This window comes from Dipodomys merriami, unplaced genomic scaffold (assembly GCF_024711535.1).
Source record: "Dipodomys merriami isolate MVZ:Mamm:240054 unplaced genomic scaffold, mDipMer1.0.p SCAF_9, whole genome shotgun sequence".
Classification (NCBI taxonomy): Eukaryota; Metazoa; Chordata; class Mammalia; order Rodentia; family Heteromyidae; genus Dipodomys; species Dipodomys merriami.
The window spans coordinates 18,659,438-18,672,403 of NW_027206512.1; the positions used below are offsets into that span (position 1 = coordinate 18,659,438).

Consider the following 12,966-nt stretch of genomic DNA (forward strand, 5'->3'; position numbering starts at 1 on the left):
TACAAGGAAAGATACCATCATCACCACAAATTAGTCTAAATCTTTCTTTTGCTAAATGGAAACGTTGTATCCTCAAGAGCCAAGGCTGAGCTCCTAATGCAGGTACTTGATCCTGTTTTATCTCAAGGAATATTTGTGAAGGTTGAGAAGATTGGCATCTGGTTATAGTATTTAAGTATTTGTTTGGGTTAAAAAAAATCATTGCAACTTTGAACTGTAAGGCTAATCTTCCCACCCAGCCACATGTCTTAGAAATTGCAATATCCACTGCTCCAACTGTCTCTTCCAAAATAAAAATAGCCACCTCTCTCCCCTCTCCCTTTAAAAGTACCTTCATCATCTGCAGCCAGCCCTTGCTAGCCTGTGTCAGAGCATACTCCCTGGTCTGCACTCCTCAGCAGCAGGGAAGCCTTTGTACCAGGAAGTCTGTAGCTTATTTATATTGGCTGCTATTTCTTGTGTGTTCTGAGACTCTGCCTACCTTGCTTCCCCACTATGAGGACAAGGACCATTTCCTTCATTTCTTTCGTTTCTTCAGTGCACACTGTATACAATTCTAAATGAAATATGAACTTAATAAATACTGAAGAAAAACAGTTGTACTCATGAGTTGTACTTGTTTTCCTTGCATACGTTTATATTTTTGCCATGTTTATTGAGGGTGTGTTCTGTATATAGCTCACAACCCTAAGTAAAGAGACAAGTTTTAAGAGGTATCCAAATCTTTCCTAGAAAGGGGTCAGTAGTACCATGGTACTTGTTATTGTTCTTTAAATAAAGTAAATTTTATTCTGCTTGAAAAGAAGAGGGATTGGCATATGTTTTGGAACCACAAGCAACTCTGTTTTTTGCAGTGATGGGAATCAGATCTAGGACTATACCCACAACTACCCTGTTTTTGTTTCTCATGCAAAGGAACCATTTTCTCTGATTTTAAAATTAGACTATTTTATTTTACATTCTATAAATATGTATGACATACAATCATTCTCTTTTGTTGTGCACAAATTAAATATCCATCTCAAGAAAATTGTGGTGGCACAAGAAAAAATAAACTTATAGTTTATTACTCATTAGTTTTGCAGATATTCAGAAAATGCTTTTTAGGGGCCTAGAAGCACTGAACTGGGAAAAAGAGATGTAAAATAAATAACCATGGTTTCTTCCTTTAAGGGTTTACCACTCCCATGTGGATAGAGAGAATGAATGATGCCAGTTCTGAAAAAGGCATAGATGGAGGTCAGAGGAGCTTCTAAATTAAATCAGGGATGATGCAAATACTCTTAGAAGAAATACTATGACTTAGGACAAGAGGACTTAACTACAGCAGGTGATCAAAAGTGGGGGAGAGTTGAAATATTCAACTGCAAAGTTATTTGGAAATCACATGTGATTCTCAGTGGGAATATTGGCAGGCAAAAATACCGAGGAAGAAATAGAGCTAAGAAAAATAGGCAAGGGGCCAGAACTTTATGAATCTCAGAAGAAATTATTTTTCAGAAGTATTAATTGCAACTACAGATCTGTCCCCCCATGGAAAACAAGAACACGTGAGGTTCACTCATGCATGGTGGTTCACCTGCCTGACCTGTTTGGATGCTCCTTGTGTTTGACATCCAGGTATTTCAAGGTTGCGATGAAGGACTGGGCCTGGAAGCCTCTAGCTGTCCCAGCCACCACTGGGGTGTGGCAGATAGCACTGTCTGTTCCAATAGTGACAATGTTGCTCCGTAAAGGGGTCCCTGCATGGCCCACTTTGTCCACAGCCTTGGCCACACAACGTACATGGAACCTCCGACTGAAGTAAATGCTGTCTAGAACCTATGGAAAGAATAAAGGTCTTCAGACTTACGTACCGAATAAACAGACCCTTACACTCTATATGATAAATGATATGACACAGTAAGCCACTGGCACAAAATAACTGGTGAAGGCCATCCATCATCCATCCATCCACTCACCCACCTACACACCCACTGATCTACCTTTTTACTCATTCATCTAGTAATCATTGACCTTCCACCATGAACTAGGCACCAGGGGCAGGGCAATAATTACTCACATATGGGAGCAAGACAGAAAATGACTGAGTAGACATGGAGCTTAGAGAAGACTTATTGCTATTAACTGTGTTGTCCTCTTTATGTGAGTGAGGCTCAACAGATGACCCAACCCTTTTTCCATACATTCCAGCAAGACTGCTTGGCCTTCCAAGCCACTGTCGCTGAGAGCACGGTAAATCAAGTAAGGTCTCGACATATCTAGGCACAATCACTTGACCTAAATTGTCTCCAAACCTTTCAGTACCTTGGAATTAGCTCTTTGAGAATAGATGGGAGCAGAAGAAGCTGTGTTGTGCTGTTAATGATGTCATGAAGTTAAAATCCCCCAAACTAACATGTGCATATTTCTTATCATTTGACCAAGTAGCTTTTTTCTTCTCCCTTTCTATAAATCCTCCCTGTTCCAATGGATCAGGGGGAAGATTGAAGCTTTTATTTAGCTCCTGACCTCTTGGCTGGTGAGCTGTAGTAAATAAAGCTTTTTCCTTATGCGAAATCCAGAGCCATGGTATTGACTTCTATGCGTGTCAGGCAGTGAGCAAGGGTCTCTGGATGGAAAGAAGAGATGCTTCCTCCACAGGAGTCCTTATTTCTCTTTCTTTCCTGCTGCTCCTTCTCACTACCAGGGTCACAGGTCACAGCATGCAGACTTGAGGCTGAGAACTTGGCTTCTGACACCTCCTGATTATTGAAGGTCTATCTACAGAGTGCTTCACATTTCCCAACATACAGAAGCAATAGGAGGATTTTACTCAGCTTATGTAGGGGTGACATAGATCATCTGGACCTTTTAGGGGATGGTTGCATAAATACAGGGAAGTACAGAACAAGAAAAATTAATTAGCAGTTCTGTCTGCTTTAGACCTCCCACAAAGTAATCATACATATGTATAAATTTTTCTATGAAAATAGTTTTCACTGAAGTTCATTAAAAATTAAGATTTTTCAATTAAATTCCCTAAATTAGCTGTCATTTCCTTATTTATTTATTAACATATGGACTTAGTCCAGAAGAGATTGAGATATAACAGAAACATTCATAAATTAAGGGTATTAAATAAATAACAAAATACATTAAGATAAAGCAAAGGAAGTGCCGGGGGTGGGTGGCTCATGTCTATAATTCTAACTACTCAGGAGGTTGAGATATGAAGATTGTAGTTAGTAGGCAGCCCCAGCAAGAAAGGCTGTGAGACTCTTATCTCCAACTAACCACCATAAAAAATGAGTGCTATGGCTCAAACTGGTAGAGTGCTAGCCTTGAGCAAAAGAGATTAGGGACATCGCCCAGGTCCTGAGTTCAAGCCCCATGACTGACAAAAATGTTTTTTAAAGCAAGGAAACTGGAATAACAGATGTTAGTCCATAATTTATAGATCTTATCTCTAAAGAACTAAACAGATAGTCATGAATTTAGAACCTGTAAAAAATATATCTTTGGTTCAAAAATATGAATATAGTTTTGTTGAACACAGAAGTAGATACTTAGAAAACAATAAGTTATTAAGTCTTGTGATTTTTAGTTTTTTAATAATACAGAAGATGATTTCAATTTGATCTAAGTTATAGCCCCAAAGAATTGATTCTTGCTTTTGTAAGCTATGCACAAACAATGAACCTGAGCAATCTATTCTGTCATAATGCCCCTCCCTGGCTAGCAGCTTCCTTCTTGCTCTTATCCCCTCCAGCTTAATACAGTGGGAATCAACTGTGGATTGAATAGGTAAATAGGAAAAGTCTGTCTGAATGAACTCTCTGATTCCCCAGAATAATTCAGCAAAGTAATTTCACTCAAACATCACCAAACATTTACTAAGTGCCAGATTCTATGCGGAACCTGCATCTCAACTGCATTCTCATTGCTTTTGGAAGAGAACTTCATTGGTGAATGACTGGCAGTCATGTTGTGCACTTGTTTCTAAGGCTGAGTAAACATCACTGTTCACTGTCTCTGATGACAAATGGGGTCTGGGTCTGGTCTCCAGGTTTTGAGAGCAGCAACGATCTTTCATGACCTTCCCAAATACTTTGCAACATGGGGCCACTCATAAACAGTTTTACCCTTCTGTTTAAAAATTAGTCACCACTAATTTAACTGCCCCATGTCCAAACACTGAATGATTTAAAACAAGTGAAAAAAGAGTACTGATTGATTAATGATACCTACCTAGAATCTTGAACTTATTTTTTCAACTAAAGATCACATTCTTCCGTGACCTCGTAAACATGGCTAATTAGAAGAAACAATATTTATACATCAGGAAGGAGACTGAGACACAGAAGATCAAATAACCAACATCATGTAGATAAAAATAGAATGGTAATTTGTGATCAGATCTTGGCTGGCTACTGGACTAGTTCTCTTTCTAATAGATCATATTACTTTTCCTAACATGTACATTTTAAATGATTATGTGTGTACCTGATTACTATTTAATTTCAAATGCCATGTATGGACTTCAATGAATTTAACAGAGTCCAAGGAACAGGGAGAGATGCTGATTCCCTTTCCAGTCAGATGCAGCCCACCCCTTACCATGTGGTTGACACTGGTGAATGGTGTGTTGTCCGAAATGGTCTCAAAGGGAGACCGGGCTCCATTGCCATCGGTGGGAGAAGCCACTTCCCAGCTGAACTGCACAGAACTCTGGTTGATACCGGCCTCACTGCAACGCTCCTTCATGACTGTGTACCTGGGGAAGTGGGGGTCACAGGGTGTGACACAGACCAGCGGGTAACCTGGAGAGGGGCCTTTCTTGACTCCTTCCTTGGTAACCTCTTCCACATGATCATAGTCAGCAAGTGTGACAACCTGGAAAAAGGCAGCAAAGGTTCAGGCCAGGATGGATATCAGCAAGGTTGCAAAACTAAGGCTCCCTTCCCCAGAGGTCTTCAAGTTCTTTTCCTCTCTACGGAATTTTTAAAACTATAACAGAAGCTATTACAGGTCTTCACAGGCATCCTGAAGAGATTCTTCAGATCTTTAGTGATAAAGGAGATTGCCTTGAAAGTTTTATTGTCCTATGTTCCTAAGTCAGAGCCTCTCATATGGAAAATATACTTATTTTTCATAGACGCTCAACCCAAAGCTATGTCATGTATAACAGTTGATAATTTAAAGTTGTATTAAATTATCTGTGGTATATGCTAGCATATTTTGCAATCTAAGAATAAATACAGGTAGTGGTTTTCTTTTATAATCAAGTAAGAGATATGTTTCCAAATAATCTCTTCTGATACATAAGAGACTGATTAGGAGTGCTTATTATACTTGTAACTGTTTCACTGGTATGGGCTGAATTTCCCTCAGCAACCCCCAGGCATTTCATCTTCATGGGTAACATCAGTGCATTCATTCTGTTCATCCCAAACTAGGTAACTGAGAGCCACTGAATTTTGTGTGAGCAGTAGTATATGTATGAGAGCAAACATAGGGTAATGTTACCTTCTTATTCTTTCAAGTCCCATGATAAGCCCCATTGTACTTTATCATACAAACATACCATGATGGTTTGGTCTCACTTTTGCATCAGGATGGCATATCTCATACTTGGCCCTATTGATAGGTGTGGCAAATATTATTGTTTCTGCTGTTGGGGGCTGTCATGTATACTATAGGGTATGATTAGCATTCTCCTGGCTTCTACCTATACATCCAGTGTGTGGATTTTTGTGACTACCCAAACTGTCCCCAGACATTACCAAGTGTTCTCTGGAGAGGAAGAGAGGGAGCATGATTCTCTTGGTTGAGAACCACTGAGTTAGGAAAGCAAAGAACACAGCAGACTTGCTTTTTTCTCAAGGCCTCATCCATGGTGCATTAAGACATAACAGCAGCAAATCCTTTGGGTCAATCAACTCACAATGGGAGGTGCTGGCAATATGAGACTTCCTGCTGCTTCTTGGTCCAGAATTGTCACTGTGGCAGTGGTCACCTCCCCAAGAACTGCTTCCACTGGGTCATCTGGGCCAAGGACTAGAGAGAAAGATTCGTGCCATTCCCGATCTTCATTGGATAGGATCTCCACTTTAAAAAAGATATGGTCCACACCTTCACCAAGGACAGAACAAAGACAGAGTGAGGCCTTGTCAGAAACATATTCAACAAAGTGCACACTGGCCCTGCTCAGATGTCATGTTAAAATATACCCACTTCTTTTTAGAGGTTTTCTTTAAATGCCATGACTACTAATCACCCTGGTCCTACCTCATATGAGGAATCTGTTTTATAGACCAAATTCTACTTTCTGTAGAGGCTCAGTACTGCAGATTTACTATTCAACACCATATGAGGATTAATGGCCCCTGCCTGACACTGGCTGGCAGGAATAAAAATCTATGATCCAAAATACACTTCATCCTGGGTATAAGGGTTTTTTTTCCTTCTTAATTTTTCTTTCTCCTTTACACTTATGCATGAGTTCCTGTGTGGCTGTGAGTGCACACAGATATCCTCCAAGCTGTCTATCTCCTGAGAAGCAATAACTCAAAGGTGAGATTCCAGGTTAGATTCTACAAAGACCAATAGCATCGGAGGTTTAATAGCTGGAGGGGAAGGGTATTAACTTTCTAAGGCTTTTAAACTCTTTCTCTGTTGTCAACTAATTTTCTGAAAATACAAACATCCCAGGCAATAAGTAAGGGACTTTACCCTTGCCTACAAACATCTAGCCTAGGGTGCATTGGGACCTCTCTTACTCCCAGATTCCAAAACACAAGAAGATAAAGGAGAGATAATTGAAAGGTGGGGAGGAGGTCCTTATGCAGATATGGCTCTAACTCTCTAGCCAATATCAGGCACACACACATGGGACCAGTGCTAGAAAAGGTCTGCACTGTACCTAGACCATCTAGGTCACTTTCTCCATTCACCTAGTTGTCCACTGCAGGTCACATCACTAGCGGTATCAGGTTGTAGAAGGTCTTTTTTTTTTTTTTTTTTTGTCGGCCGTGGGGCTTGAACTCTGGGCCTGGGCGCTGTCCCTCAGCTCTTCAGCTCAAGGCGAGCGCTCTACCACTTGAGCTACAGCGCCACTTTGTAGAAGGTCTTTTCACTTCACACTGCTCTAGAAAGTTCTGTGAAAACTCCTAGCACATAATCCAACACTTTACCTGGCTGGCCACTTTTCCCCCAATCAACTTAAAACAAGAACCGAGGAAGAGCAAGTGATAACCTGATTCTCATCTTTCTCTCTTCTCCAATTTGTCTCTTTTTCTCTGTGGGATAAGCTTTTAGGGAAGGCTTACTACAGGATATCCTGCCTGCTAGAAGATGTGCAGCACTTGTGCCTTCCAGATTTGGATGAGACCTAAAGGACTGGCATAACATCTGCTAAATGATGTGTGTGTAAGTACATGCATGCATGCATGGCATATGTGTGTGTGTGAAGCAAAGTATTGCTATCATCTAACCAAACCCCAGTATAATGAAAATCCCCTTTAATCAACCAAATGCCCAGCATGTTACAATGTTAGGGGTTGGTCTTTTATTTTTTTCTATGCCATTTTGTCTAATTAAGAAGCCTTGCTGCAATTTCAAGGGTGTGTGCTTCATAAGTACTTTATGTTTTTGAAACTATTGTCTTCTTCCTTAGTTTCTCTCATTTCTTTGTCCAAATACAAGATACTGATCTTTGCATTAAGGAAACCCAAGAGATCAGAACTGTCATTCCCTTACCAGGACTGAATTTCAAGACTCGGCTCTTTGGGTAGTAATCCACACCAGACTGGGCAGACCCGTCCCGAGTGCTGCAGCGGATCTTGGAGGTCCTGTTCTGATCCCCTCTGCGGATGACCTTGATGCTCAGAATAGCAATAGCATCTGGCCCTGCTGGTTCCCGAACTTGGTAGGCAGCTTCTTCAAACTCAATGGTGGGTGCTAAGGAAATGAGGAAGTTTGAAATTGTACAGAGGAGGCAGACTCCCATGAAAATACCTTAACAGCAGGGAACTTTTCACACTAGTTAACAATACCAAGACCGAATGGCTTCCAGTCCTAAAAATCAGTCAGCATTTACCTCTAAGCTATCTTTTTGGAAAGATTAATTGCTTTGTGATCCTATACATGTTTCTCATTAAGAGCAATATAATGGAGGAAATATTTAGAAACTTTGAAGTTCGTGATATTCAAGTTTCTATCTTGGTATTTATAGCCTACAAATTTTTTTTCCAATGTGCACAACTTATCAAGGGACTGAGGTCTAGTAGACACTTGATAAGTGTCTATTGACTGCTTATGTGAATCAATTTTTTAGTTATGAGCAATGAATTTCTTGGAATTTATCTACTTAAATTTCGAAGACTTTCACCTCTGGTATTTGAGGTACTGGGGTTTGTACTCTGAGTCTTGGGTTTGCTAGGCTCTACTACTTGAGCCATGCCCATGCCCTTACCTCTTGTTTGGATATACTCCTCTCAGTGTCCTTACCCCCCACCCCCACTCCCGGCTTTTCCTAACATCTCAAAAGTTATTTAGATAGGAATGGTTAGTTTAGGAACATGAGACTTCTTAATGCTACTTGGTTTGGGCACTACTGTCATTGTTGGAAGATGTTTAATAATAATTGTTGGTTCTCGTCAAAAACAGTTTCACATTATGTCTTCTTCTCTATTACTTTCTCATGAGGAAGGGTAGGATGAAGAGTCAGATAAAACCATGGGAAAATTGAGAGGAATTAGAAATTCATGTCACTTTTAGTATATGGTAGAATACTGTAGAAGTTTCTCATTTTTGTGTTCCTCTCTCAGAAAGTCAAGTCATCCTAGCCATACAAGATAAGCTACACTTTAGGCTTCCTCTCTTTGAAATCTCAGAAAGTTGCTGGTGGTGTGAACTACTTACCTCCCTAAAATTCAGTCACTGTTTTGTTTTTCTTTGTGCCTGAAACTGGGTTCATTTCAAGATTTGAACATGTATATTTGGATAAAGAAATCCAGTTTAAGATAGACATCTTATATTTACCTGATTTCCAAGTTAGACTCTGATTTTTTTTAATTAGAAGCATTAAAGCTTTATTCACTGTGATGGCGGTTAAGAGTTCAGAGGTCAGATATGGTTATGCCATACCTGTAATACCAGCTACTTGGGAGGCAGATATTGGAAGGATGATGGATCAAGGCAGGCTGGGCAACAAGGCTGTGTGATCCCATCTCAACAAAAAATCCAGGTGTGGTGGTTCATACTTGTAATCTAGTTATTCATAAAGCATAGGGAAAAGGATTGTGGTCTAAGAATAGACCTGAGCAAAAAATCTAGACCCTATCCAAAAAAATAACTAAAACAGAAAAGGGCTAGAGACATGCCTCAAGTGGTAGAGTTTCTAATTAGTAAGTACAAGATTCTGAGTCCAAATCCCATTAATGACAAAAGAACGAAGAAAATATGTTCTAGAATCACACAAGACAAGTTTATAATCCCATTTTGCTGACAATAGCTGTGAAATTAAGGACAAACGATGGGACTTTGCTGAAATTTCATTTCTTCAACTATACTACAGGATAATGACATCTACTTCAAGGGATTATTGTCAGGATTAAGGGAAAGAAGATAATACAGCAAGTATGAATCTAAAAGCAGTTATTGCTGTTTGTGATATTAGTATGATTAAAATAGCTCAGTAATGAAAAAGATTAAGATTCAGTTGGAAGCTAGTTGTTTCTACAGGTGTCTGGATCACTCAGACTACAGAATTTAAGTGTTTTTTGTTTTGTTTTGTTATGAGGTTAATAAATCAGATCATTTAGAAGAAAACGGAGAAATTAAGACACAAAGGAACAGTATTTTAAATTTGCTTATTTGAGTCAATGGATACTAATTGTATTTCTAATCCTTCTGATCTGTAGTGACTTAATGGTTTTTGGAAGCTATTCTTTATCTCTTAGAAATATGGGAGGAAGTATGAGAACAGATATTCCAGTGAATTTGTTGGAACATTGTTGAAGGTGGTCATTAGCTGAAAACATTTCCTATAAATGTATTCAAATTATTATCAGTGCACACATTTATAGCACTTAATTTTTTCATCACACTAATAGTTCTATCAACTTAAAAGTAACCAAAGTCAATTTCTTCTTTTACCATCTTCATCATTGGATATGGTGATGGTGGCCATGTTATTTTTTCCAACTCGAGCTCCACTCCAGTGGGTTCCACGAGGATGGGCAAGGTAGACCCTGAATTGCTCGTCTGGCTCAAACATGGAGTCATCATGGACATAGACTGTGCAATTCTTCACCTATAATCAATGGCAGGAGACAAGGGATCCAGACAACTTTATTCATAAAATACAACAATTAAACCAAACAATTGATGTCTGACTGGGATCTACCTATTTGACAAGACTTATATTTGCAGAACATTTCAGAGCATGTTGAATTATTGCTGATGAGTAATGAAAACCCCAAATCAATAAAACAAATAACCTACAAGCAAGCACTTATAGAACATTGTGCACTTTTACACAGACTATCTGGGCTTGTTAATACATTTGTGCATGTTCCAATAGGTTGCCTTCTAGTGGTGTGGGTTTAATATATTGCCAGACTTCCTGGAGAGCTGAATAGCATTCCTTTTCCTTTGTAAAGATAAAGCAGTTTTATAAGGAACCCAGAAAGGTTTCATGTTATGCTAAAGATACCTTTAAATGCTAAACGACTCTCAAATCTGCTGCCAAATAGAATCTCATCTGAAAACTGCTGAGTGCTAAAAGTCACATACACAGTGCCCTGTCAGTGGGAAAAAATTAAGTATTTCTCAAAATGAGTACTCTCTACTGAGGCCTGCATTCTTGAGAAAATGAAAACGAAGTCATAATATTATAGCCGCATAGCAGTTTCAATTGTTCAGTCAAGTGATATGATGTGGGATATTTTTAGCTGGGCTATTTTAAAATCACTGTCTTACTACATTGCAAAAGACGTGGGTAGGGAGAAGTTCTACTTGCACACTCCATAAGTCACACTAAATGGTGGTAAGACATCCCTGCAAACCAAGTAGCTTATTAACTGGTTTCAAGTCCCTGATAAATATGCTTCTTTTTTCTTCACTATCTTCCAGAGAGTAAGAATTCCTTATGGGAATTCATGAATGTAGTAGTGATTCTTCAGATTCTTTTTTTTTTTTATGCCAGTACTGGGGCTTAAACTCAGTACCTGGACATTATCCCTTAGCTTTTTCCACTCAAGGCTGGTGTTCTACCATTTTAGCCACAGTCCACTTTAGACTTTTCGCTAATTATTTGAAGCTAAGAATCTCAGCACTTTCTTACCTAGGTTATCTTTGAGCCACAATCCTTAGATTTCTGTCTCCAAAGTAGCAAGTATTACAGACAGACTGGTGCTGAACAATAGAGTGGGTTTTTTTTCCAAAAAGGTATTTTAATATAGGACAAGTTCCAAAGACATATGATTAACAAGCCAACGAAATAAAGATGCCGTAGTGTATTTGGGACTACTGATATACTGTTGTGTGGATGAAGCATTAGGCTGAATTTTTTGGGGGGGTCCAGTTGTGGGACCTGAACTCTGGGCCTGGGCACTGTCCCTCAGCTCTTCAGCTCAAGGTTAGTGCTCTACCACTTGAGCCACAGAGCCACTTCCAGCTTTTTTCTTTTTGCTTATGTGGTGCTGAGGAATCAAACCCAGGGCTTCAGACATGCAAGGCAAGCGCTATACCACTGAGCCACCTTCCCAGCCCTAGGCTGAATTTTATACTCTTCTTAAACTAAAAACTATCTCTTGAATAGGTGGAGAACCTTTTGGAATTAAAACAAATAGAGGCATGTAGAATCAAAGTGGAAGCTTGAATTTGCAGTGTATTTGTATGTGTTCTTAAATACAGGTTTCAACCTGACACCAGTAAAATTCCCACAAAATATTTACGTAGACTTGGCCTTTATGAGTCATGACTGTGTCAGGCTCACAAGAATATCCCCCCAAAAGGAAGCTACCATTTGTTTTGGTAGCACAGATGAGGACAATTCTGGAGTCATCTACAATGGTCTCCAAACGGTTGAACTTCAAAAGTACTACTCACAAGATAAAATTGAGGGGGGGGGTGGTACATGTGGTTATGTCAAAACTGAAAGAAGGGAATTTTGTGAATCTACTGACCTTCTCGCCTTTCAGAAATGTAATCCGGGAAGAGTCTGCATTTCTTCTCTCTTCAAAGTCCTCCATGACCTGGGCGGAATGGCTCTGTGTGTAGCATCTCACCGATGACTCGTAACTCAGGTCCCCGCTGCGGATGATAGGCACGTGTAGCACACCCTCCTTCTCCTTCACCAGGAGCAAATCCTTGGCAAACTGCATGCTGGGTACTGGGCAAGTCATGGAGAGATGGGGCATTGTCAGTGGAAGACAGAAGGGCATAGTGCCACAGCAGAGTTTAACTAAAGGCCCAATAAGCTGACAGATCACAGGTGCTAAGTGGATTTCCTGTCATGTGTGCTGCTCTCACCTCAAGACAACTGCATCTACTCTGAGTATGATTCCAAGAGAATAAAATGTAATCAACTTCACACCTGTCATTGCTCAGCATCAGAGTTCAATCACCATCTCAAATGCCGGCAGGTAATGCTGACATTTGAGACCTATGTAAGAAAAATGGTGATCGTGACTTGAGTACTTAAAAATTATACTTTCCTTCCAGGGCTACAATAAGCTGTAAGTCTGATGATATGTGACCATTCTCATTGGTCCTGGAGTCATGGGAACAGGAGAGAAGAATGGGCATGCAGGCAAAGGGGCTACAAAAATTAGTCTCCAGTCTTTGTTGCCAGATCTTACATTCAAATTAAGGCAGAGATCTGGACTTTTCTCCTAAAATACAAAAAGAAGGCAACATATAAAATAGTAAAAATAAACTCAACGTAAGTCCAAATTATGTGGCCCCCAAAAAAACACA

General features: G+C 39.7%; 1 protein-coding gene across 2 annotated transcripts in view; it reads right to left on the reverse strand.

Moving 5' to 3' along the window:
- Positions 1-12,966, reverse strand: part of Fras1 (Fraser extracellular matrix complex subunit 1) — a 442,940-nt gene that overhangs the window by 28,636 nt on the left and 401,338 nt on the right. For both annotated transcript variants that reach the window (XM_070012597.1, XM_070012596.1), the window contains 6 exons: positions 12,174-12,379; positions 10,141-10,297; positions 7,741-7,941; positions 5,927-6,114; positions 4,600-4,875; positions 1,589-1,821 (listed from right to left, as the gene is read on the reverse strand). In XM_070012597.1, the coding sequence (XP_069868698.1) occupies positions 1,589-1,821; positions 4,600-4,875; positions 5,927-6,114; positions 7,741-7,941; positions 10,141-10,297; positions 12,174-12,379 (1,261 nt within the window). The remainder of the gene's footprint in view (positions 1-1,588; positions 1,822-4,599; positions 4,876-5,926; positions 6,115-7,740; positions 7,942-10,140; positions 10,298-12,173; positions 12,380-12,966) is intronic.